This window comes from Saimiri boliviensis, chromosome 17 (genome assembly GCF_048565385.1).
Source record: "Saimiri boliviensis isolate mSaiBol1 chromosome 17, mSaiBol1.pri, whole genome shotgun sequence".
Taxonomy (NCBI): Eukaryota; Metazoa; Chordata; class Mammalia; order Primates; family Cebidae; genus Saimiri; species Saimiri boliviensis.
Window position 1 is genome coordinate 47,982,018 of NC_133465.1, and position 26,718 is coordinate 48,008,735.

The 26,718-nt window shown below is 53.5% G+C and overlaps 2 protein-coding genes across 7 annotated transcripts in view; both read left to right on the forward strand.

Moving 5' to 3' along the window:
* The window catches only part of ATP6V0A1 (ATPase H+ transporting V0 subunit a1), a 68,258-nt gene extending 60,982 nt beyond the window's left edge, over positions 1 to 7,276 (forward strand). For all 6 annotated transcript variants that reach the window (XM_074388739.1, XM_039476770.2, XM_039476771.2 and 3 more), the window contains one exon: positions 5,706 to 7,276. In XM_074388739.1, coding sequence (XP_074244840.1) covers positions 5,706 to 5,799 — 94 coding nt within the window. In that variant the 3' untranslated portion in view covers positions 5,800 to 7,276. The remainder of the gene's footprint in view (positions 1 to 5,705) is intronic.
* A 10,019-nt stretch (positions 7,277 to 17,295) lies between these two features.
* NAGLU (N-acetyl-alpha-glucosaminidase) lies at positions 17,296 to 26,656 on the forward strand. Its single transcript, XM_010330703.3, has 6 exons — positions 17,296 to 17,714; positions 18,446 to 18,593; positions 19,196 to 19,342; positions 19,528 to 19,613; positions 23,089 to 23,345; positions 25,232 to 26,656. The coding sequence occupies exons 1-6, from the start codon at positions 17,338 to 17,340 to the stop codon at positions 26,443 to 26,445; spliced, it is 2,229 nt and encodes a 742-aa protein (XP_010329005.2). The 5' UTR covers positions 17,296 to 17,337; the 3' UTR covers positions 26,446 to 26,656.
* Positions 26,657 to 26,718: the final 62 nt, after the last annotated feature.

Genomic DNA, 26,718 nt, shown 5'->3' on the forward strand with positions numbered 1-26,718 from the left:
ATAAGCCGGGTGTGATGGCACCTGCCTGTAATCCCAGCTACTCGGGAAACTGAGGCAGGAGAATCTCTTGAACCCTGGAGGTGGAAGTTGCAGTGAGCCGAGATCGCACCACTGCACTCCAGCGTGGGCAACAGAGCGAGACTTTTGTCCCAAAACCAAAATACAGTGTGTATTTCACATAAACAACAAGTAATTTTTTTAGTATGAGAATTTCCCAAATGTGCATGGGATATGCTTATACTAAAAACTGGGGCAGCCGATATTTTCCGTGGCTGTTCTACCTCAGACCCCATTTCTTTGGGTCTCCATTTCCTCCTTCATGTTGTGATTTTCTTTTTTGGGGTCTCAAACCCCTGTCTGGAAGTTCTGGCCCCTCTGTCCAGAGAAGCACTCACACACCCCTCCTGTTTTACGAGCATAGGGGTCTAACTCACTGGCGCTGCCTTAGAGGCCCCTTGGGATGCTCTGTGGTGTTCATGATCTCAAGGCCGGAAGAGGACTCTGGATGTCTCTCTTCATTCTCCAAACCTGAAGAAAATCCAGCATCTGAACCTGAGACACTCCTTCCCCACTCCCCTTAATCTTTGATTTTTCTCATGGCTGGGTGAACCCTGAGCCTCCTCAAAGATTCAGCTGTGGTTTTTTTTCTGAATAATGGGCGGAGAGCAAGGCCTGGAAGAGCAAGACATGGCTGGGATGTGCTCCTCTCCAAAAGCCCTGCTGCGTCCAAAGATGTGGCTTCCCCCGGCCTGGCGCTCTCCCTCCCGGCCTCCCTCCTCCCCACCCAGCTCGTCTGGCCGGCCTCTGTGTTCTCAGCTTATCAGCTGACCCCGCCAGGCACCTTCCTCAGCCCTCCTCGTGCACGGGAACCTCGGAGGAAGTAGCCTGTGGAGACTCACTTTTTCTTGCCCTTTGGCTTCCTTCCTTTTCACTCCTGTCCCTTGAGCCCTGGGTTTGAGGGAACAGTGACCACCTCACCTTGATTCCAGCCCTTGCGGGTAGCCAGGCACCTACCCCCGGGGCAGGCCGGGAGAAGGGCGCTGCTGCAGAGCAAGGTCGCCCGGGCTGGAGCCTCGTTTTGTTGCCAGAGGGTTGCTTCCTCCTCAGGCTCACCTGTGGCCTCCCCATGTCTTCCCATGTCCTCTTGAACGGGCCTGAGGAAGTGATGAGTGGCAGGAGAGCAGGACTCTGAATCGGGTGACCTGGGTTGGAATTCCAGCTCTGTCATGCCAGGCAAGGGACCTCAGCAGAGTACTCAATGACAAGGTGACCTTGAACACGTAGGGAGTAATACACCAAGTGCTACCGCAGCAAAAGCAGGTGCTCCAGGTTGGGTCGTGGCTGCTCTACTTAAAAGTGGGATGCCCTTGCCGGGTGTGGTGGCACACACCTGTAATCCCAGCATTTTGGGAGGCTGAGGTAGATGGATCACCTGAGGTCAGGACTTCAAGACCAGCCTGGCCAACTTGGTGACACCCCATCTCTACTAAAAATGCAGATGTTAGCTAGGTGTGGTGGTGCATGCCTGTAATCTCAGCTACTCAGGAGGTTGAAGCAGAAGAATCGATTTAGCCCAGGAGACGGAGGTTGCAATGAGCTGAGATTGCACCACTGTACTCCAGCCTGAAAGACAGAGCGGGACTCCGTCTCAAAAAAAAAAAAAAAAAAAAAAGAGGTGGGGGATGCCCTAGAGAGAGGGCATCTGCCTGGGGTCCTCCATGGAGAAACTGCTTTTAGCCTGTCTAGAGTCAGAGGAGACCCCAAAAGGAGGCAGAGGAGACCCCAAAAGGAGGCAGAGGATACCATCAGAATGCCCTCAGTTGCTCTTTGCAAGGAACAGGCTTGTCACATATGTCGTACTTGTAGTTACTTATTTTTTCTTTTTTTTTTTTTTGGAAATAGGTGTATTGGGCAGGAGAGGAAAAAACAGTGCAGACCTCCTTTGTGCAAATTCCAGAATTCTGTCTTTTGAGGGCTGTCCCTGTGACACAATGGGATGCCTCCCCCACCACTAAAACAGGAGTGAATTAAATTGGTACCTGTGCGCCCCCTCCTGGCAAAATGTGGCAGTGTGTCCAGGATCCCTGTGGCCCTCTTTTTTTTTTTTTTTTTTTTTTGAGACGGAGCTTCGCTCTTGTTACCCAGGCTGGAGTGCGATGGCGCGATCTCGGCTCACCGCAACCTCCGCCTCCTGGGTTCAGGCAATTCTCCTGACTCAGCCTCCTGAGTAGCTGGGATTACAGGCACGCGCCACCATGCCCAGCTAATTTTTTGTATTTTTAGTAGAGATGGGGTTTCACCATGTTGACCAGGATGGTCTCGATCTCTTGACCTTGTGATCCATCCGCCTCAGCCTCCCAAAGTGCTGGGATTACAGGCGTGAGCCACCGTGCCCGGCCCCCTGTGGCCCTCTTAACAGGGGTGGAGCCTCTGGGCCTGCTTACCCAGCTGCAGGGATGGTGCTACCATTCTTCCTGGCATCCAGCCTAGGCATCTTCATACCTCCCACTTTATCCCTGCTGTTTCCTAACTTAAGTGCTGCCCCTTTATACAAGTTCTGTGTCTCTTCAGTGAGGACAATACGAAAAACATTTGATTTGATAACACATAAACCACTAGTTTGAGATTCATGCAGTGTCGTAGGAAGCGGGGGTGATGTTTGGAAACAATGAGCAGGTTAATGTATTAATCTGCTTATTCTGTCTCCTGAGTTTTCGCTCTCTTACTCCCTTCTAAAACTGTAAGCTTGGCTTCCTACTTACCATAATTAGACATCTTTTCTTCCTCAGAGAAGGCATGAGACAGAGATTTGATTGCAGCTATCACTGTAAACATCAAACTGATTTTTATGCAGAACTGTTGCCCCGGGCCTACCTTCCAAAGAACCTGGTCTCTCCTTACCTAGTGGATTCCACATACACATAGATGTACACCCACCTGTACGCACACAGACTGGTGATTAAAGGGACAGAATCAGGGACCACCTTCTTGTTAGGAATGCAGTGTTGCCACGGCGTGACAGCACGGAGGAGTTGAGGGAATGGCTGCCCAAGAGAACTCAGAAGTCTTGAAATGTAGTTCCAGGCTGCTGCTATTGCACTGATCCTTGGGCCATCACACAGATGTGTGTTCTGGGCCCTGAACTGCACAGAGAACAGGCTAGAGAACAGCTCAGCCCAGAATTGTCTTTCCAGACTGCCTGCCCTTAGTCACAACCCCCACCAGGAAAGGGAAGTGGCCATAGGACTCCTTCCTCCTTCACCCACTCAAGGAAACCAGGGTTCCTGTTACGTGGCAGGAATGAAGTCTTTTGGCTCCAGTTAATCCCTCTGAGTCACCAGGTTGCCTTTGCCAAGTGCTGGAGCTGGAAGGGATGGTAGAGACACCCATCTGGCTTCCTGAGGCCCTCCTCACAGCTGTTGAATTGTAGAGGTGCATTTCAGTGGCTTTGGGTGTGGCAAGACCTTGGAGGCTCCCTGAGCAGAGCAGTGGAGAGGCCCATCAAGAAGGAAGAACTTAGGATGGCAGGTGGGGCCCTCCTTGCCCCGGGGAACTTCATGTTTGTACTTTCTCAGGAAGTACACATTTCCCCAGTTCAGGAGGAGAGGGTGGGGAGACGGGTGGGGTAATTGCTTTCCAGCTTTGTGCTGGGTGGTTGGGGTGAGGGTGACCAGGGAAGGAGGTGAAGTCAGGCTGACACCAAGACCGACCCAAGATGTCCCAGTTCTGGCCACCCTAAGTCTCTAAAGCAGCAGCTGGTGGGAGGGGCAGTATTGGGCAGCATGTCAAGGGGGCCACCTGTCTGCTCACACAGTACGATGTGCCCCTCCCAGGCATATATTCTTCTTCCTTGTTGCTGGGCCCCATGGGTAGATAAGGTGACTGGAGGGGTGCCAAGAAAAGGGCAGTGCCCCCACAGGCATCTGAAAACAAAGCTGCTGCTTCATTTGCCCAGTTTGGAGATTAGCAAGGTTTTGTGATTAGCCAGGCAGGGGGTCAGCATTCTGGACACTCACTGATTTGGGGGTCAGCCTACCCTCCCAAAGCTGACATTCACTCCCAGATCATGGCCCGGGACCCTCAGGTGACTGGTCCACTCTCTGGCTATGTATTGTTGAATGAAAAGGGGACATGTAAATCTCTTTTCAGCTGTTCTGAAATAACCATTGCCATAGGGGAGCACAGTCTACTCAACATGAAGAATTCAAACCTAACAGAAGTGGGTGAGAAGCCGGGAATCCCACTGTGTTCCCTCACAAGTGCTCTCAGTAGCTGGAACTTGGAGAAGTACTTTTGGTGGGGGGGTTAGGATATGGGTGGATCCGGGTCCCGGTTTGGAATTGCCCCTGCAAGAACCCCCGGCTAAGGTCGGCTGGAAGCTCTGCGGCCTCCCGCTCCTGAGTCCTGTTTTCCCTGGAGGACCCTGGCCCACGCCTGTGGAATGTGGGGCTGCGGGGAGAAAGCCGCCTGCTCTTACTGCTACTCGGAAAATTCCGTTGCGCTCTTCTCCAAGGGGGTGTAGCTGGCAGCTCTGCCACTCAGAGTCCTCAGGCTGCACCCCAGTGAAGGGGCCTCTGAGGCACTCCCAGTGCCCTGGCAAGCGGCCCTGCAGCCTTTGGGCCCCAGCCACCTCCAGCCCCTGTCCTCTAATTCCAGCCTTTTTGGTGTGGACAGAGGAAGCCCCATTTGAAGGCTGAAGGCTAATGGCTGAGCGAGAGAACTAGAAGTTTCCTGAAGCTTTAAAGCTCCTGGAAGCCCTCACCCTGCATGTGACCCGTCACCTTGGGCGAGCCTGTCCCAGCCCCCAATCCTGCCTGTTCCTACAGGGGCCCAGTGCTTCCAGGGTCACACGGCACCATGTGGAAACTATTCCTCAGGGCAGCTCTCTTTGGCCTTTTTATCCTCTGAATCATGCATTTTTATGCCCTTATTTGGTGTGGTTTGGTTGCTGGGCAGCTGTCCAGGGTGAGTTTGCAGGAGGAGACAGCAAGGCAGCCTTGCTCTGCTTACGGGACAGTCTTCCTCCCGCCCTCTGAGTGCGAAAGAGCCCCATAGAGACCATCAGGCGTGGATATTGACCTGCTGGGAAGGGAGTTCAGGCTTTTTCTTTTTAGTCCCCAGGGTAGTTCTTTCTCAGATGTTTTTGTGGTTGGAGAATATTTTTGCCATTGCTTTGAGAAGACTTCCCCTCCTAACCCCGCCTCTTTCCTGGGAATTTCCTTCCTTAAATGGAAAGCCTTAAAGGCTCACTCCAAACTCGCCCTTCTAGCTCCCCCCAGGAAAAATAACAAGCAAACAGACAGGCTTGCCCAGGGCCCCTGGAGGGGCTTCCCTTAGAGGTGGGCTGTGTGAGCCCCCGCCAGGAGGGGGCGTTGGGGCCGCTTCTTCATTAACAATGTTAGGCTCAGGCTAACCGAACTTTCACGCCTGCTTCTCTACAGAGAGTTGTGTATAAACACTGCTCAGCAGGACACAGCGAGATTGGAAACAGGGCAAATCCCTTCCTCTGTACGTCAAACTCTTGCTGAGGCGAGTCCCAGGCCTTAAAAGGGGGAGCTCTGTACTCCGGGCTTTATCCAACTCCCCCAGGGAAAGGAGGCTTGGGGTGAGGTGGGCACGGGGCATCTTTCTGGCCCAACTGTGTAGTCCCAAAAAGTTTCACAAGGTTCCTATTGAATGACAACTTTCTTCTTCTCTTTCTCCAGGGTTGAGTTCCAGAATAAATTCTACAGTGGGACCGGTTTCAAGTTCTTACCCTTCTCCTTCGAGCATATTCGGGAAGGGAAGTTTGAAGAGTGAGCCCCTGCGAGGGCCATGTGCCCCACACTGCCCACCCCGTCTCCCCCCACAACGATGAGCTGTGCTCCTCTGCCCGTTGGTTGTGATCCGCGGGCACCAGGACTTTCGTGTCACCCCATCTGTGAGTCATTTAGATAGAAGAGTGCTCCCTGGGTCTCCCACCACCCCCAGATTTGCGTGTAGTGCAGTGGTTTGTTGGCTGTCACTCATACCCACTGGGCACCAGCCTTACCCTCTTAGCTTCCACCCAGCCAGAGAGCCCCTCCCGCCTCCTGGTGGTGAGTGTCTGTGCATTCCCACGCCATCCCAAAGCCCTTTCATCTTCCCTGAGTGTGTGGATGGAAGCAGTACCCAGGCCATTCACATCTAGACTTTGAGTTCCCTGCACCTGCCACAGTAGCTTCTAGCAGGAGAAGTGCAGGGAGCAATACAGGTTCTCCCCTGGAAGGGGACACCGGTAACACATCCCACTCTTGGGTTAGCAGGGGTGGGTCCAGGAAGATGGTATCTATGTCCTTTGCCCACCCCGCTCTACTGCTTGTTTAACATCAGGCACTCAGCTGGACCCAACTGGGCCATCATGAGTGGCTTCTCCCTATCACCCCCAAGGGTCATAGGATATCCACACCGCCTTCCTGACCCCACCCTGCACTCCCACCCTCTCCTCTCTCCTCGTTCATGCCCTGCAGTATATGGCACAGTCGGGAGTGCCTGGAGCAGAGGCTTTGTCTGCTTTGCAGTGCACAGGGCTCCCCTCCCCGAGGCTGGCTTCTTCCCAGGCCTTGCATGGGCCCTGCCCTCAGGCACAGCCTTGGGCAGAGGGTGCAGGCTGATGCTCTTCCCGGTGGAGACCCTGAGACCTTCCCCACCCCCAATCATCATGTCTTGAGTATGGGACTGGGGTCCTCTCAGTTCTGCCTGCAGTCTGCCTGCCTCTGCTCCCCAGTGTCCCTCCTCACCTCCACACTGGCCCCAAGGCTCAGGACGGGTGTCCTGGGCAGGGAAGGTTACTGGCACTGATGGCTAGCTGATTGGAAGCCATTGGCAGGGCTGCTGTGCATGTGGCTGTGAGGGCTGCAGAGCCCAGCCGAAGGGCCTCCTCCCCAAACGTTCTAATCATGTGCTGGCATGGCAGCCGTGGCTGCCCTGGCTAAGTTAATCCCCACCGCTTTCAGTGGTAGAAAGAATTCCTTGAGTGGGCCCAGCCAGTGCTCTCCTCCCACCCTGGCTTTTCTGAGTGAGCTGCCTGGAGTCCTGGCCTCTCTCCCGGGCTTGGCTGCCCCAGCTTCACTGAATGCTGGCCCACCATGACCTGGCCCGACCTTGTGCAGCCCCCTGCCCTCGTATTATCCCGGGTTTTCATGATGATCTTTACTCTGTTTCAAGTGGGGTTTGAAGCAGAGTTCAGGGAACTCTGCCCAAAGCCCTCCTATTGAGACATTCCTATGTTGAATAAAATGTGTTTGACTTCCCCAAAGAGGCCTGTCACTGTGCCCACAGCCGCTGTGCTCCAGGCTCAGCCATCTTGGGCCCATCTGGACCCCTAACCTTCGCCTTCTTCCTCCAGCATTGTGGCTTTTCCTCCTGTCAAAGGCCGCAGCTGCAGTGGGCCTGGCTGGCAGTTAGTTTGGGAAATTCTCACCTTGTCCCAGGTTTCCTACTTGCAGGAGCTGAGGCGTTCCTGCGAACACTACCTGTGGGAGACGGCCAGATGCAGGCGGCCCATCTTCATCTCTCCTTCACTCATTGCACATCCAGACAGCATGGAAGCAGGGGGCACTGGGTATCTCCCCACGCTTCTCCCTCTTCTCCACGTGCGCCCTCCAGGGCCCAGTGGCCTGGCTATTTTGAGCCTTGACACCCTTGGCCTTAGTGTAAGTGGAGTCTCCACACGGGTTCCTCTGGGCAGCTGCAGAGTGTGAGGTGCTGGAATTGGCAGGCAGCAGGTGAAGAGCTGGCAGACCATGCAGGGCAGCAGGCTGGGCAGGAGGCCCCTCCCCCCCGCACTGCCTAGTGAGACACTGCATTCTCTGTGCCCTCCCTCTTCACTCCTCCCTCCAGGGTTCTCAGGGCAGGGGCCCTGACCTGGGCAGGCTGACTACCACTACCCCCTGTTCATTCCATGTTCCAGCCTAGCCTGAAGCCCTCCCTGCTCCCTAACAGTGCTACCTGTCCCTGGAGTTGGCCCTGAGGTGCCCACCCTACGCCCCTCCTCAAAGATAAGGTCTCGAGTAGAAACTGGTCAGTGAGCTCTCAGTTTCCCTTCGGTAGGAAGGGAAGGCCTCATAAGAATAGATATTTAGGGCCGGGCGCGGTGGCTCAAGCCTGTAATCCCAGCACTTTGGGAGGCCGAGGCGGGTGGATCACAAGGTCAAGAGATCGAGACCAACCTTGGTCAACAAGGTGAAACCCCGTCTCTACTAAAAATACAAAAAATTAGCTGGGCATGGTGGCGCGTGCCTGTAATCCCAGCTACTCAGGAGGCTGAGACAGGAGAATTGCCTGAACCCAGGAGGCGGAGGTTGCGGTGAGCCGAGATCGCGCCATTGCACTCCAGGCTGGGTAACAAGAGCGAAACTCCGTCTCAAAAAAAAAAAAAAAAAAAAAAAGAATAGATATTTAGGATCAGTGGATTCTAATTGATAGTCCAGGAATAAATCCTAACATTTATGGTCACTTGATTTTTGACAAAGGGTTCAAGATGATTCAATGAGGAAAGAGCTCTCTTTTTCAACAAATGACACTGGTACAATGGGGTTTCCACATGTAGAGGAACGAATTTGGGCCACTACCCCTACCATATGCAAAAATTAACTCAAAGTGGATTCCAGACCTAAAATGTAAGCAAAAACTATAAAACTCCTAGGGGAAACCATAAGAGTACATCTTCCTAGTCTTGAGTTAGTGAATGATTTCTAGATGTGACACCTAAGTGATAAGAAATAAAAAACATATAGATAACTTAGGTTTCAGCAAAATTAAAAGCTTTTGTGCTTGGCCAGGCACGGTGGCTCACACTTGTAATCCCAGCACTGTGGGAGGCTGAGGCAGGTGGATTACCTGAGGTCAGGAGTTCGAGACCAGCCTGGCAAACATGGTGAAACCCCATCTCTACTAAAAAAAATTAGACAGGCGTGCTGGCAGGCGCCTATAGTCCCAGCTACTCCAGAGGCTGAGGCAGGAGAATCACTTGAACTTGGGAGGCAGAGGTTGCAGTGAGCTGAGGTCATGTGACTGTACTCCAGCCTGGGTGACAAGAGCAAAATTCCGTCTCAAAAAAAAAAAAAAAAGGCTTTTGTGCTTCAGTGATCAGAATCAAGAAACTGAAAAGACAACCCTCACATAGAAGAAAATACTTGTAGATCATATATTAATAAGGGACTTGTCTCTAGAATATATAAGTAACTCAACACCCAATAATAAAAGCAACTGTTTTTTTTAAATGGGCAAAGGGTTTGAATAAGCATTTCTCCAAGTAAGCTATATGAATGGCTGATAAAACGACGAAAAGATGCTCGACACCATTAGTCATTACAGAAATGCAAATAAAAACCAGAATGAGATACATCACACCCACTACAAAGGCAGTCATAAGAAAATTACCAGTGTTCACAAGGAGAAATTGGAACCCCAATTCACTGCTAGTGGGAATGTAAAATGGTGTAGCTGCTTTGGAAAGCAGTCTGGCAGTTCCTCAAAATACTAAATGGAACTGGCCAGGTGCAGTGGCTCACTCCTGTAATCCTAGCACTTTGGGAGACTGAGCCGGGTGGATCCTGAGATCAGGAGTTCGAGACCAGCCTGGCCAAAATGGTGAAACCCTATCTCTACTAAAAATACAAAAATTAGCCGGGCACAGCGGCAGGAGCCTGTAATCCCTGCTACTCAGGAGGCTGAGGTAGGAGAATTGCTTGAACCCAGGAGGTGGAGGCTACAGTAAGCTGAGATTGCACCACTGCACTCCAGCCTGGGCGACAGTATTTGAGACTCTGTCTCAAAAACAAATACTAAACAGAAGTAACCTAAGATCCAGCAACTACATGTTCTTTTTTTTTTTTTAAAGAGACGGGTCTCGCTATGTTGTCCAGGCTGGAGTGCAGTGGCTATTCACAGGCGCCATCCCACTACTGATCAGCACAGCAGTTTTGACCTGCTCCGTTTCCAACCTGGGCCGGTTTACCCCTCCTTAGGCAACCTGGTGGTCCCCTGCTCCCGGGAGGTCACCATATTGATGCCGAACTTAGTTTGGACATCTGATCTGCATAGCGCACTACAGTCCAGACCTCCTGGGCTCAAGAGATCCTCCAGCCTCAGCCTCCTGAATAGCTGGGACTACAGGCATGAGGCACTGCGCCCAGTTATACTTTCTTATCTATCCAAGAAAAATGGAAGCATGCACACAAAAACTTGTACACGAATATTCATGGCAGCATTATTCATAAGAGCCTCAAAATGGAAACAAACTAATGTCTACCAGCTGATAAATGGATAACTAAAAGGTGGGCTAGGCATGGTGGATATTCTACAATAAACAGGAATGAGGTACTGATTGATACATGCTACAACATGAACGGACCTTAAAACCAGCCACAGAAGACCACCTACTTTGATTCCATTTATGTGGAATCTCCAGAATAGACAAACCCATAGAGACAAAGATTTCTTAGATGCCAGGGGCTGGATGCTGGATGGGACTGGGGGAGAGAGTTACAGTGGAGTGACTCCTAAGGGATGTGGGGTTTCTTTGATGAAAATGTAAAGTTAGTTAGCCGGGCGCGGTGGCTCAAGCCTGTAATCCCAGCACTTTGGGAGGCCGAGGCGGGTGGATCACGAGGTCGAGAGATCGAGACCATCCTGGTCAACATGGTGAAACCCCGTCTCTACTAAAAATACAAAAACATCAGCTGGGCTTGGTGGCACGTGCCTGTAATCCCAGCTACTCAGGAGGCTGAGGCAGGAGAATTGCTTGAACCCAGGAGGTGGAGGTTGCGGTGAGCCGAGATCGTGCCATTGCACTCCAGCCTGGGTAACAAGAGCGAAACTCCGTCTCAAAAAAAAAAAAAAAAAAGAAAAGAAAATGTAAAGTTAGGCTGGTGATGGCTGCACAATGATGTGAATATACTAAAACCCATTGAATTGTACATTTTACGTTGGTAAATTGCTTTTTGAGATGGAATCTTGCTCTATCGCCCAGGCTGGAGTGCAGTGGTGCCATCTTGGCTCACTGCAACCTCTGCCTCCCGGTTCAAAGGATTCTCCTGCCTCAGCCTCCCAAGTAGCTGGGATTACAGGCGCCCACACCACCACACCAGGCTAATTTTTTTTTTTTTTTTTTTTTCTTGAGACAGAGTTTCACTCTTGTTGCCCAGGCTGGAGTGTAATGGTGCAATCTTGGCTCACTGCAACCTCTGCCTCCTGGGTTCGCGATTTTCCTGCCTCAGCCTCCCAAGTAGCTGGGATTACAGGCACGTGCCACCACATCCAGCTAATTTTTTTTTTTTTTTTTTTAGATGGAGTTTTGCTCTTGTTACCCAGGCTGGAGTGCAATGGCGCCATCTCGGCTCACCGCAACCTCCGCCTCCTGGGTTCAGGCAATTCTCCTGCCTCAGCCTCCTGAGTAGCTGGGATTACAGGCACGCGCCACCATGCCCAGCTAATTTTTTGTATTTTTAGTAGAGACGGGGTTTCACCATATTGACCAGGATGGTCTCGATCTCTTGACCTCGTGATCCACCCGCCTCGGCCTCCCAAAGTGCTGGGATTACAGGCTTGAGCCACCGCGCCAGGCCCCAGCTAATTTTTGTATTTTTAGTAGAGGCAGGGTTTCCCTATGTTGGCCAGACTGGTTTCAAACTTCTGACCTCAGGTGATCCACCTGTCTTCAGCTTCCTAAAGTGCTGGGATTATAGGTGTGAGCCACCAGGCCCCAGCCTTACATTGGTAAATTGTATGGTATATAATCTCAATAAAATGGGAGTGGCATAGGGCTTCCTTGGGAAGAAATCTCTCCCGTGTCTGTCTGACAGACTGGAAGGAAGCAGGGCCAGTGAGTCCTTGGCTAGACTAAGTTCTCAGAATCTAGTGGCCTTGGGCTGCTTCCAGCTAATGTTGGGCTGACCTGGCTGAGCTGTGGAGTGTGCAGGAAGTCCCAGAGCCCTGTGGTAGTGGATGGGGAAAAGGATGGCTGCATCCATTTGGTCCTATCTTTTTTTTTTTTTTTTTTTTTGAGATGGAGTTTTGCTTTTGTTGCCCAGGCTGGAGTACAATGGCACAATCTTGGCTCACTGCAACCTCCGCCTCCTGGGTTCAAACAATTTTCTTGCTTCAGCCTTCCAAGTTGCTGGGATTACAGGCGCCCACTACCACACCCGGCTAATTTTTTGTATTTTTAATAGAGACGGGGTTTTGCCATGTTGGCCAGGCTGGTCTTGAACTCCTGACCTCAGGTGATTCATCCACCTCAGCCTCCCAAAGTGCTGGGATTACAGGTGTGAGCCACCACGCCTGGCCATTTGCTCCTGCTTTTAAGGGATGTGCCCTGTACCCTGATCCCCTTCTTGTGGAACCCCAGGACCCTAGATATCTGTCTGAGTCTGTGCCCCTGTCCAGGAAATGCCCCTCATCTTGAGGTCCTGGAACTGTGGGAGAGGGTGGCCTGGGCATCCTTGGCCTGGTGAGTCCCAACCTTTGTAGAGAGAGAGAGAACAAGTCTATCACCGCCTTCACTGGATGGGACTGCACTTCTTTCTGCCCCAGGAACCTTGGGTGGAAGGGGCACTGCAGCTCAAATCCAGCTGGCAGCCTCAGAGTTCAGATTCAAGTGGCCTGCCTCCTCCACTCCTCAGCCTACCCAAGCCATGTCCTAGGTGTGGGCTGCTCCCTGGTGGCCAGATAGGGAAGGAATCATTCCTCCTTTGGCAAGGTGGGCTGGGATCTGAGCTGGGCTGTGTAATAGGCAGGCAACTGCATTAGAAGGGCAGAGATGAAGGAATCCTAGGGTATTCTGGAGGACATGAGCAGAGGAGTAAGCTAGCCAGGAGCAAAAGATGAGATGAGTTGGAGAGCATGCAGAGAGCCCGGCCAGCTCGCTTCACACACACTACAGGAAAAGTAACGAGTTGTGTCACATGGTAAAGGATCAGGCCAGGTGTGGTGGCTCACGCCTGTAATCCCAGCACTCTGGGAGGCTGAGGCGGGTGAACCATGAGGTCAGGAGTTTTGAGACCAGCCTGGCCAACAGGGAAACCCTGTCTCTACTAAAAATACAAAAAATTAGCCTGGTGACAGAGAGAGACTCCATCGCAAAAAAAAAAAAAAAAAAAAAAGTGTTTCACTCAGTGTCCTTGAATCTTCCTCTCTCTCCCACAACCACTGTTTACAGAGCCTTAAAATAAAACAAACAAACGAACATGATAATATGTTCTCTTGCTCTGTTGCCTGGCCTGGAGTGCTGTGGTGCCATCTGGGCTCACTGCAGCCTTGACCTCCCAGGCTCAAGCGATCCTCCTCGCTCAACCTCCCGAGTAGCTGGGACCACAGGCGCATGCCACCATGCCGGGCTAATCTCTGTATTATTTGTAGAGAAGGGGTTTTGCCATATTTCCAGGCTGGTCTTGGACCCCTAGACTCAAGTGATCTGCCTGCCTCAACTTCAGGGGCCACCACAATGGGCTAGTTTGGTGTTTTTTTTTTTGAGTCAAGGTCTCGCTCTGCTGCCTGGCCTGGAGTGGGGAGGTGTGATCGCGCCTCACTGCAGCCTCAAACCCCTGGGCTCAAGCCATCCTCTGCCTCAGCCTCCTGAATAACTAACTGGGACTGCAAACACAGGCCACTGCACCCAAATAATTTTTGCAGAGACAGGGTTTTTGCATGGTCTTGAATGCCTGGACTCAAGCGCTCCACCTGCCTCCACCTCCGTAACTGCTGTGATTACAGGTGTGAGCCATCACACCTAACACACCTAGTGCAGTCCTTCTAAAGACTCTCCCAGCGCCCAAGCAGCCTGACTCAAGCACTCCCTGATCAGATAGGCAACCCGATAAGTTGCATTGTCTGGGGAAGAGCAGCAAGAGCCCTGCTCTGGGAGTTAGTTCCCGGATCTGTCACAGAGCTGCTCTCCTTACCAACTAGTGACTGATCTTGCCCAAGTCACTTCCTTCCTCTGGCTCTGTTTCCCAATCTGTAAAATTGTTACTGGAAAGGGGTCCTAGTCCAGACCCAAAGAAAGGTGAGGAGAGCAAAAATCACACCCTCCCCAGACAAAAAGTTCTTATCTGAGCAATTTAGAGAAGGAGCAATCTAAGGAGCAAAGACCACACCTGTTGACCATCAGGCCATTCGGAGGCAAAACTCCTTGTCTGGGGAATTTAGAAATAAGCAAGGCCTGCCGTGGTGGCTCACACCTGTAATCCCAGCACTTTGGGAGGCCAAGGCAGGTGGATCACTTGAGGTCAAAAGTTCTAGACCAGCCTGACCAACAGGCTGAAACCTGTCCCTAAAAAAATTAGCCAGGTGTGATGGTGCATGCCTGTAATCCCAGCTATTCAAGAGGCTGAGACAGAAGAATTGCTTGAACCCGGAGGCAGAGGTTGCAGTGAGCTGAGATCAGGCCACTGCACTCCAGCCTGGCTGACAGAGGGAGACTCTCAAAAGAAAAAAAATCAAACTTCCCTAGTATTTAAAGTCAGCATCTGATTCCAGGCCTCTTTTAATATTTATAAGTAACTAACTTTTTTTTTTTTTTTTTTTTTTAATACAAGAAACACTTATTTCTCACAGTTCTGGAGGCTGGGAAGTCCAAGATCAAGGTGCTTATAGAGTCAGTGTCTGGTGAGGGCTCACTTCCTGCTTAATAAGCTGTGCCTTCTCACTGTGGTTTCACAAGGTAGAAGCGGGTAGGGGCTTCTGTTTGGCCTCCCTTATAAAGGCACCAATCGCATTCCTGAGGGCTTTGCCCTCACAATGTAAAATTTCTATACATTTATGCCATGCTGAAACTCATTTTACAACCCTAAGCCTCCGCCTTAAGGTCCATACATGCTCTTTTTTTTTTTTTTTTTTTTTTTTTTTTTTTTTGAGACAGTTTTGCTCTTGTTGTCCAGGCTGGAGTGCAAAGGCTCATTGCAACCTCTGTCTCCTGAGTCCAAGCAATTCTCCTGCCTCAGCTTCCTGAGTGACTGGGATTACAGGGACACCCCACCAGGCCCAGCTAAATTTTGTATTTTTAGTAGAGACAGGGTTTCACCATGTTAGCCAGGCTGGTCTTGAACTCCTGACATCAGGTGAGGTGATCTACACACCTCAGCCTCCCAAAGTGCTGGGATTACAGGCATGAGCCACCACACCCAACCAGTTGGTAAATTCTTTTTACCAACCCTTGGGTCTACCACTTCTCAGTGCCAGAGCTCTGACACGTCACCTGGCAAGAGTGTTGTTGGATCTCAAGCAAGAAAGAATTCGGGGCAAGTCCATAAAGTGAAAGCAAGTTTATTAGAGAAGTAAAGAAACAAAAGAATGGTAACTCCATAAGCAGAGCAGCAGTAAGGACTGCTGGTTGGCTATTTTTATGGTTATTCCTTGAGTATATGAAAAACAAGGGGTGGGCCATCCATGAGTTTTCCAGAAAAGGGGCAGGGATTCTCCCCCCAACTGGGGGTCCCTCCACTTTTGGACCATATAAGGTAACTTCTGGACATTGCCATGGCATTTGTAAGCTGCCTAGTGCTGCTGGGAGTGTCCTTAGCATGTTTAATGCATCATAATTAGCGTATCATGAGCAGTGAGTGAGGACGACCAGAGGTCACCTTCCTGACTCTCTTGGGTTTAGCAGGTTTTGACTGGTTTCTTTGCTGCGTTTTGTTTTGTTTTGTTTTTTAAGACTGAGTTTTGCTCTTGTTGCCCAGGCTGACGTGCAATGGCGCAATCTCGGCTCACCGCAGCCTCTGCCTCCGGGGTTCAAGCGATTCTCCAGCCTCAGCATCCCGAGTAGCTGGGACTACAGGCATGTGCCACCATGCCTGGCTAATTTTGTATTTTTAGCCGAGACGAGGTTTCTCCATGTTGGTCAGGCTAGTCTTGAACTCCTGACCTCAGGTGATCCGCCTGCCTGGGCCTTCCAAAGTGCTGGCATGCCAGGCATGAGCCCCCACGCCCGGCCGCTGCATTCTATCAGCGGGGTCTTGTGACCTCGTACCTTGTGCTGACCTCCTGTCTCATCCTGTGACAAAGAAGGCCTAACCCCCTGGGAGTGCAACCCAACAGGTCTCAGCCTCATTTTACCCAGCCCCTGTTAAAGATGGACTCGCTCTGACTGGAAACTTCTGACAAAAATGACAGCTCCTGTCATGTTGCTGCTGCTGCCAGTGGACAGCCCCTAACGGTCCCCCAGCCCTGCTCCACGGCCGGCCTGGGCTCACTTTCCCTCCTCCAACTTCCTAGCCCGTTAGTTCCTCAAATCTGCAAGCTCTCTGCCTTCCCAGGGCCTTCATAGATGGATCTCCTCTGTCTGGAAGGCTCTTCTCCCTCTTCTAGCCAATTCCTCTTCAACCTTGAGTTTCAGATTAAAAGTCACTTCCTGGCCGGGCGCGGTGGCTCAAGCCTGTAATCCCAGCACTTTGGGAGGCCGAGGTGGGTGGATCACGAGGTCAAGAGATCGAGACCATCCCGGTCAACGAGACCATCCCGGTCAACATGGTGAAACCCCGCCTCTACTAAAAATACAAAAAATTTAGCTGGGCGTGGTGGCAAGTGCCTGTAATCCCCGCTACTCAGGAGGCTGAGGCAGGAGAATTGCCTGAACCCAGGAGGCGGAGGTTGCAGTGAGCCGAGATCGTGCCATTGCACTCCAGCCTGGGTAACAAGAGCGAAACTCCGTCTCAAAAAAAAAAAAAAAAAAAAAAAAGTCACTTCCTGGCCGGGCGTGGTGGCTCACGCCTGTAATCCAAGCACTTTGGAGGCCAAGGCGGGCGGATTACCCGAGGTCGGGAGTTCAAGACCAGCCTGATCAACGTGGTAAAACCCCGTCTTTATAAAATAAAAAATTAAATAAAAATAAAAAGTCATTTCCTTTGGAAGCCTTACCCTTGCACTTCTTGGCAGCATCACAACTATGATGGAGATCCTTTGGTTTCTAGGTCATCCCCTGACAGGGACGGTAGGGACCGTCTATCTCGTTCGTTCATCGGTAGGGCAGTAGCTATGGCAGTACCTGATACAAAATAAACTCCAAAGTCTATTTATTAGACCGTTGGATGGATGGAAGTTACTCGCCTGTGAGAAAGCGCGTTTTACGTGAAGGCGTTCTATGAGGGCCAGCGGGTGCCTTTCGGCTCCGGACGCTTCAGGTTGCCGGGGTCACGCGCTCCCCACCGCGTGCGGTCACTAGACACCCTCAAAGGCGCAGCCTGGGACCCGGAAGCCGAGACTCCCGGCCCCGAGGCCGGGCTTGGCCTTCGGGTCCACGTGGCCGGAGGCCTGCAGCTGATTGGACGGGGGTCGCCCCGCCCCCTGGCAGTCACGAGCCCCCGCCGGGCTGAGGCCATGGAAGCGGTGGCCGTGGCGGTAGGGGTCCTGCTCCTGGCTGGGGCCGGGGGCGCGGCAGGCGACGAGGCCGGGGAGGCGGCCGCCGTGCGGGCGCTCGTGGCTCGGCTGCTGGGGCCCGGCCCCGCGGCAAACTTCTCGGTGTCGGTGGAGCGCGCCCTGGCGGCCGAGCCGGGCTTGGACACCTACAGCCTGAGCGGCGGCGGCGCGGCGCGGGTGCGGGTGCGCGGCTCCACGGGCGTGGCGGCCGCCGCGGGGCTGCACCGCTACCTGCGCGACTTCTGTGGCTGCCACGTGGCCTGGTCCGGCTCTCAGCTGCGCCTGCCGCGGCCACTGCCCGCCGTGCCTGGGGAGTTGACCGAGGCCACGCCCAACAGGTACTGCCCCGCAGCTCCCCCGCGTCCGCCCGAGGCGCCCACCCCCTCCCTGAGCCGCTGCCACCCCAACCGGGAGGCTGAGCGGGGAGCGCTGGCAGGAAGGCCCAGCATCGCCGCCCCCAGCAGCTGTGAGACCTTGAGCCAGCCACTGGCGCTCAGAGCCTCGGCGGGCCCACCTGCAAAACGGAAAGAAGACGTCTACCGTGCAGTGTTGTGAGGATTTGCACGATGATGGGCGTAGAATTTGTGGTGCACAATTGGCGATGTGTGAATTTTCTTCCCTTCGTCCCCCGCCTCTTTTGAACCTGCGGACTGAGGAAGGACGTCCCCCGCTCCACCCACAGGCCTGCGTTCCAGCTCCTGCCACACTATGGAGTGATCTGTTCACACAGTTACCCTCCCCCTGCCCACCTGTTAGACTGTGGGGGCTGGGCCCTGTTCCAGGAAAACACCGTGCAGAGGAGGGGCTCTGGCAGTGTGGCATGAAAGTGGAATATGCCACCCAAATACCTGCCAGGCTCGAGGGTCCTGGGGGAGGACGGGGGGCGAGTGCCTCAGAAGCCCAGCCCAGGTACCTGGTCCCAGCTCCACCTGGGGTGGGCCCCAGCCTGAAGCAGAAGGGCCGTGTTTAGAGCCCCTCTCCTCTCCTCCAAGTGGGGGATAGGGGAGTTGTCCCAGGGCCGTGGACCCTCCAGAGTGGGATGCGCCCCAGCTCATGACACTGCCCGCAGGTACCGCTATTACCAGAATGTGTGCACGCAAAGCTACTCCTTCGTGTGGTGGGACTGGGCCCGCTGGGAGCGAGAGATAGACTGGATGGCGCTGAATGGGATCAACCTGGCACTGGCCTGGAGCGGCCAGGAGGCCATCTGGCAGCGGGTGCGTGCCCACTGTCCCCTCCCCGCCCTCCTGCCCTGGCAGGAGCCTCCCTAGGTGCCTTCATGTGCCCCTTAGCACGGGCACAGTGTATGTCTCTAGAAGTGCTTACAGCTTGCACCATGGCTCCAGCCTTCTAAAAACTGAGGCTTCCAGTTTGAGGAGTGGGGCTCCTTCCCCTCATCTCCCCTATGTGGCTAATCACCTGGTCCCTTGGATCCGACTCAGGGGCAGCACTAGATCTGCCTCCCTGGAAGCCTCTGTTTTACACCAGCTGTTCCAGGCACTGCTTAAGCTCGTCACACAGCTGTCCTACCCTTCCATCTGGCACCTTGGCTCCATTAACCTTCTAAGGACTTCCTCTTGGGGGAAAGCCCCTTTGTGCCCCATCTCCTCACCCATGCGACAAAGGTGACGCAGTGAACTCACCTGCTCACAGGTCTCTTCCCCCCGGACTGTGGGCTCCTTGCTGGCAGGGGTCAGATTTTGTCTCAGTAGCCCTAGCGCCCAGCACAGAGACGCAGTGAGTGAATGGTTGTTGAATGAATGAATCAATGGATGCAGATGAATATATTTCTATGTGTTGGGAACCCTTTCTTCCTCAGGTGTACCTGGCTTTGGGCCTGACCCAGGCAGAGATCGATGAGTTCTTTACTGGTCCTGCTTTCCTGGCCTGGGGGCGTATGGGCAATCTGCACACCTGGGATGGCCCCTTGCCCCGCGCCTGGCACATCAAGCAGCTTTACCTGCAGGTGAAAGGACGGAAAAGGGAAGGGGGGGAATCGGTGATAGATGGTCCCGGGCCCAGGGAGGGTGGTATCTGGCCGGCCCTGGGGCTCTTCACTGATCCAGGGGGACTCCGTGTGTCCTGGGTGATGAGGGCTTCCCCTTAGGACAGCAGTGGCCATGCTCACCACCCTCCCTTACATTCCTCCAGCACCGGATCCTGGACCGGATGCGCTCCTTCGGCATGATCCCAGTGCTACCTGCGTTCTCGGGCCATGTTCCCAGGGCTATCAACAGGTGAGTTTCCCCTCAGCCCCTCCACTTAGAGAGGAGATTTTATTCCCCTTTAGAACATGACTTAAGAACAGGACTTAGGCCGGGCGCGGTGGCTCAGCCTGTAATCCCAGCACTTTGGGAGGCCGAGGCGGGTGGATCACGAGGTCGAGAGATCGAGACCATCCTGGTCAACATGGTGAAACCCCGTCTCTACTAAAAATACAAAAAATTAGCTGAGCATGGTGGCGCATGCCTGTAATCCCAGCTACTCAGGAGGCTGAGACAGGAGAATTGCCTGAGCCCAGGAGGCGGAGGTTGCGGTGAGCCGAGATCACACCATGGCACTCCAGCCTGGGTAACAAGAGCGAAACTCCGTCTCAAAAAAAAAAAAAAAAAAGAACAGGACTTCAAAACTTAAGCTCTGGGCGCGGCGGCTCAGCCTGTAATCCCAGCACTTTGGGAGGCTGAGATGGGTGGTTGAGACCCAGCCTGGCAAACATGATGAAACCCTGTCTCTACTAAAAATGTAAAAGTAAGCCGCGTGTGGTGGCATGTACCTGTAATCCCAGCTACTCAGGAGGCTGAGGCAAAAGAATCGCTTGAACCGGGGAGGCAGATGTTGCAATGAGCCGAGAACGTGCCAGTGCACTCCAGCCTGGGCAACAAGAGTGAAGCTCCAATTCAAAAAAAAAGGAAACAAACGTAAGCTCTGGATGTAAGCCTGGGTTTGATTTCTGGCTCTGCTGCTAACTAGCTGTGTGACTTTGGGCAGATGACTTGACTGCTCTGTGCCTCAGTTTCCTTACTTGTAAAATGGGATCTCTCCCTTACTTTGCTGTAGGGTTTATAATTATTTCTTGATCTATCTGTGACTTTACACAGAGTGCTAGCAAATGGCAGCCCTGCAGGGCACAGTGGCTCACACCTGTAATCCCAGCACTTTGGTAGACCAAGGCGGGTAGAGCACAAGGTCAGGAGTTCAAGACCAGCCTGGCCAACATGGTGAAAACCCGTCCCTACTAAAAATACCAAAATTAGCTGAATATGGTGGTACATGCCTGTAATCCCAGCTACTCGGGAGGCTGAGGCAGGAGAATTGCTTGAATCCAGGAGGCAGAAATTGCAGGGAGCCAAGATCACGCCACTACACTCCAGCCTGGGCAATAGAGGCTCCGTTAAAAAAAAAAAAAAAAAGGCAGCCCTTATGAGTGGCGGCAGCGGGGACTCCGCTGTTCCCTGTCCCTCCTGCTCCTCTGTACTACCCAGCCATCCTCTCTCATGTGGTTGGGAAAAGTCTTCAAGGCCCCCCTGAGACCCCACCTCCTTCAGGAAGCCTTGCTGGTGTCCCCCATGACCTTGGCACCTACCTGTGTCTGGCTCCCACACTCTCACAGGACATCATGCCTGCCACTGACCTCCCTGCCTGCCTGTTTGCTACCATCATCAGGTGGCAGGAAACTCATTCATTCAGGGAACTTTCTCCAGCTGTTTGGGGGCTGCCAGACCTGGCTCTGTGCTGGGCCCTGGGAGGCGGCAAGAAACGTGCCCAAGGCGTTACCCCCAATAGGAGAGAGATGTCGGGTGAGGGGTACAATGTGGTGTCAGAGGCAGGAATAGATGTGGGTTCCTGTCTCCTCAGCCAGGAGAGAGGGGCAGGAAGGGCTCAGGGCAGAGCCCAGTCTTGAAAAAGGAGCATTGCTTGGCTGGGCACGGTGGTTCACGCCTGTAATCCTAGCACTTTGGGAGGCTGAGGCGGTGGATCATTTGAGGTCAGGAGTTCGAGACCAGCCTGGCCAACGTGGTGAAACCCTATCTCTACTAAAAATACAAAAATTAGCTGGGCTTGGTGGCGGGTGCCTGTAATCCCAGTTACTTGGGAGGCTGAGTCAGGAGAATCGCTTGAGGCCAGGGGGCAGAGGTTGCAGTGAGCTGAGATCGTGCCACTGACTCCAGCCTGGGTGACAAAGCAAGACTCCTAATTAAAAGAAAATTAGGCCGGGCGCGGTGGCTCAAGCCTGTAATCCCAGCACTTTGGGAGGCCGAGGCGGGTGGATCACGAGGTCGAGAGATCGAGACCAACCTGGTCAACATGGTGAAACCCCGTCTCTACTAAAAATACAAAAAATTAGCTGGGCATGGTGGCGTGTGCCTATAATCCCAGCTACTTAGGAGGCTGAGGCAGGAGAATTGCCTGAACCCAGGAGGCGGAGGTTGCGGTGAGCCGAGATCGTGCCATTGCACTCCAGCCTGGGTAACAAGAGCGAAATTCCATCTCAAAAAAAAAAAAAAAAAAAAGACTCCTAATTAAAAGAAAATTAGGCCAGGCGCGGTGGCTCAAGCCTGTAATCCCAGCACTTTGGGAGGCCGAGGTGGGTGGATCACGAGGTCAAGAGATCGAGACCATCCTGGTCAACATGGTGAAACCCCGTCTCTACTAAAAATACAAAAAATTAGCTGGGCGTGGTGGCGCGTGCCTGTAATCCCAGCTACTCAGGAGGCTGAGGCAGGAGAATTGCTTGAATCCAGGAGACGGAGGTTGCGGTGAGCTGAGATCGTGCCATTGCACTCCAGCCTGGGTAACAAGAGCGAAACTCCATCCCAAAAAAAAAAAAAAAAAAAAAATTAAACATTGCATGCTCTCTTTTTTTTTTTTTTTTTTTTTTTTTTTTTGAGACGGAGTTTTGCTCGTTACCCAGGCTGGAGTGCAATGGCGCGATCTCGGCTCACCGCAACCTCCGCCCCCTGGGTTCAGGCAATTCTCCTGTCTCAGCCTCCTGAGTAGCTGGGATTACAGGCACGAGCCACCATGCCCAGCTAATTTTTTTGTATTTTTAGTAGAGACGGGGTTTCACCATGTTGACCAGGATGGTCTTGATCTCTTGACCTCGTGATCCACCCGCCTCGGCCTCCCAAAGTGCTGGGATTACAGGCTTGAGCCACCGCGCCCGGCCGCATGTTCTCTTTAAGTGGGAATTGAACAATGAGAACACATGGACACAGGGAGGGGAACATCACACACCAGGGCCTGTCATGGGATAGGGGCTGAGGGGAGGGAGAACATGAGAACAAATACCAAATGCATACGGGGCTTAAAAGTTAGATGATGGGTCGATGGGTGCAGCAAATTCCATGGCACATGTATACCTATGTAACAAACCTGCAGGTGTCCGAGGACTTAAACTATAATTTAAAAAAAGAAAGAAAAAGGAGGGAAGGAGGGAGGGAGAGAGAAAAAGAAAAGAAAGAAACAAAAGAGGAGTGTTGCGTGATTCAGGCCACAGGAAGGGGAGAGATGGTGAAAGTTTTCCAGAGAAGGTGGCCAGGGAAGGAGAGGAAAGGACTCTGCAGAGAGTACAGCCTGTACGAAGCCACAGAGCTGAGAGAAACCGGGTGTGCCCTGGGAGCTGTAGCGAAGTTGGTGAGGCTGGTGAGGGGTCACGGGCCAAGCTGAGTACAGTGGCGCTTCCCTGAAACGTCAGCTTTTGCTCCCCACTAGGGTGTTCCCTCAAGTCAACGTCACCCAGATGGGCAGTTGGGGACACTTCAACTGCTCCTACTCCTGCTCCTTTCTTCTGGCTCCAGAAGACCCCATATTCCCCATCCTCGGGAGCCTCTTCCTGCGAGAGCTGACTAAGGAGTTTGGCACAGATCACATCTATGGGGCCGACACTTTCAACGAGATGCAGCCGCCCTCCTCGGAGCCCTCCTACCTTGCCGCAGCCACTGCTGCCGTCTATGAGGCCATGATTGCAGGTATAGTGCCTGGGGCAGGAGGGAGAGCCCCCTAGACCCTCATAAAGAAAGGGGTAGCGGATGTCAGTAGGGGCGGGCACAGGGACTGGGATAATGCCTCGCCGTAACACAGAGCACTTTACAGTTTACCAAGCGCTGTACATAGGTGTCGTCTCAGCGAATCCCACTGTGGTTGAGAGGTGAGCTCTGGAAGCCGATGACCTGGGTCACACATGGCCCTCTCGCTTCCTGGCCATGTGGCTTATGACTCACGACCTCCCTCCCAGTGTCTCAGTTGCCTCCCCTGTATAATGGGACTACCTCATAGGCAGACTAACGCCTGGCCCAGAGTGAAGGCCACTAAGGGCTAGCTAGGAACAAGGGTTTTGTTGGGTCTTCGCGTGGTTGCTCAGGTCGGCACTACGGGCAGGAGGTGAGCGGCTATGCCTCAAGGCGGTAGGTACCCATCCTGCTACAAACCCATGAGGCCAGGGCTGCTTCCGCCACTTACAAGGAGGGGCAGTAGGCGCCCAAGTCAGGAATGACTTAGTGGGGAGGCCTCTGTGTTGGCCAGGAAGGGAACAGGTCAGCTTGGCCTTTCTTGGGCAGCGCTGCTCCAGGTGTGACCCAAAACCAGCAGCGGCAGCAGCAGCAGCCCAAGCTGTGAGACCACAAATTCTCCGGCCCTACCCCAGACCTGAAGCAGAAACTCCATTTGTTTTTGTTTTTGTTTTGTTTTGTTTTGTTTTTGAGACAGAGTCTCGCTCTGTCGCCCAGGCTGGTGTGCAGTGGTGCCATCTTGGCTCATCACAACCCTCCGCCTCCCGGGTTCAAGCGATTCTCCTGCCTCAGCCTCCCAAGTAGTTAGGACTACAGGCATGTGCCACCATGCCCGGCTAATTTTCGTATTTTCAGTAGAGATGGGGTTTCGCTATGTTGGCCAGGCTGGTCTCGAACTCCTGACCTCAGATGATCTGCCCATTTTGGCCTCCCAAAGTGCTGGGATTACAGCTGTGAGCTACTGTGCCCGGCCAGAAGGCTCCATGTTTTAAGGAGCCCTGGGCCGGATGCGGTGGCTCATGCCTGTAATCCCAGCATTTTGGGTGGCCGAGGTGGGTAAACCACCTGACATCAGGAGTTCGAGACAAGCCTGACCAACGTGGAGTAACCCTGTCCCTACTAAAAATACAAAATTAGCCAGGCATGGTGGCACATGCCTGTAATCCCAGCTACTCTGGAGACTGAGGCAGGAGAATCCCCTGAACCTGGGAGGTGGAGTTTGCGGTGAGCAGAGGTCATGCCATTGCACTCCAGCCTGGGCAACAAGAGCGAAACTCCATCTCAAAAAAATTAAAAAATAGGTTAGGCACGGTGGCTCAAGCCTGTAATCCCAGCACTTTGGGAGGCTGAGGTGGGCAGACCACAAGGTCAGGAGTTTAAGGCCAGTTTGGCCAACATGGTGAAACCCTGTCTCTACTAAAAATACAACAGTTACCTGGGCACGGTCACACGCGCCTGTAATCCCAGCTACTCGGAGCTGAGGCAGGAGAATTGTTTAACACAGACCTGGGAGGCGGAGGTTGCAGTGAGCTGAGGTCACACCATTGCACTCCAGCCTAGGCTACAGAGCAAGGCTCCGTCTCTGAATGAATGAAGGAAGGATGGAAGGAAGGAAGGAGCTCTCTGGGTAACTCTGATGTTCCCTGAAGCTTGCTGAACCCTGTCCTGGAATTTCCAGGGGGAAGAGATGGGGATGGGGCAGCATATGTGGGATGGAGTGTCCCGCTGGTGGGGCTCACGGGAAGGCATGCCCTGGGATAGACAGAGTCGTCCATAGAGTGTGGTGAACATTTGCTGGCCCCTCTCCTCTCATCACTCCTCTTCTGTGTCCCCCCACCTGACCACAGTGGATACCGATGCTGTGTGGCTGCTCCAAGGCTGGCTCTTCCAGCACCAGCCCCAGTTCTGGGGACCTGCCCAGGTCAGGGCTGTGCTGGGGGCTGTGCCCCGTGGCCGCCTACTGGTTCTGGACCTGTTTGCTGAGAGCCAGCCTGTATACACCCGCACCGCCTCCTTCCAGGGCCAGCCCTTCATCTGGTGCATGCTGCACAACTTCGGGGGCAACCACGGTCTGTTTGGAGCCCTGGAGGCCGTGAACCGAGGCCCAGAAGCCGCCCGCCTCTTCCCCAACTCCACCATGGTAGGCACCGGCATGGCCCCTGAGGGCATCAACCAGAACGAAGTGGTCTATTCCCTCATGGCTGAGCTGAGCTGGCGAAAGGACCCAGTGCCAGATTTGGCGGCCTGGGTGACCAGCTTTGCTACCCAGCGGTACGGGGTCTCCCACCCGGATGCAGGGGCAGCATGGAGGCTCCTGCTCAGGAGTGTGTACAATTGCTCCGGGGAGGCCTGCAGGGGCCACAATCACAGCCCGCTGGTCAGGCGGCCGTCCCTACAGATGAATACCACCGTCTGGTACAACCGATCTGATGTGTTTGAGGCTTGGCGGCTGCTGCTCTCAGCTGCTGCCACCCTGGCTGCCAGCCCCACCTTCCGCTACGACCTGCTGGACGTCACTCGGCAGGCAGTGCAGGAGCTGGTCGGCTTGTACTACGAGGAGGCGAGGAGCGCCTACCTGAGCAAGGAGCTGCATTCCCTGTTGAGGGCCGGAGGCATCCTGGCCTACGAGCTGCTGCCGGCGCTGGATGAGGTACTGGCTAGTGACAGCCACTTCTTGCTGGGCAGCTGGCTGGAACAGGCCAGAGCAGTGGCGGTCAGTGAGGCCGAGGCTGATTTCTACGAGCAGAGCAGCCGCTACCAGCTGACCCTGTGGGGGCCAGAAGGCAACATCCTGGACTACGCCAACAAGCAGCTGGCGGGGCTCGTGGCCAGCTACTACACCCCTCGCTGGCGGCTGTTCCTGGAGGTGCTGGCTGCCAGTGTGGCCCAGGGCATCCCTTTCCCACAACACCAGTTTGACAAAAATGTCTTCCAACTGGAGCAGGCCTTTGTCCTCAGCAAGCAGAGGTATCCCAGCCAGCCGCGAGGAGACACTGTGGACCTGGCCAAGAAGATCTTCCTCAAATATTACCCCCGCTGGGTGGCCGGCTCTTGGGAATAGATTCGCCACCCCTGGGCCTTGCTTTCCGCTAACTCCAGGCCGGGGCAGGTTTCCAGGGCCCGGAGCTGGACAAGCATCACGGGGTATCCCAGGCCTGGGAGGAGGCCCCATGGCCTGCTGGTGGGGTCTGGTCTTGGGGGAATTGGCAGTGAGTTGCCCTTCATCACCACTCAAAGTGTGGGATTAAAGTACTGTTTTCTAGCCACTTAAACTGATGAGTCACTGGGTCTGTCAGAATGAGGTCACTGCTGCCACGCTTGGGAGGACTCAGAG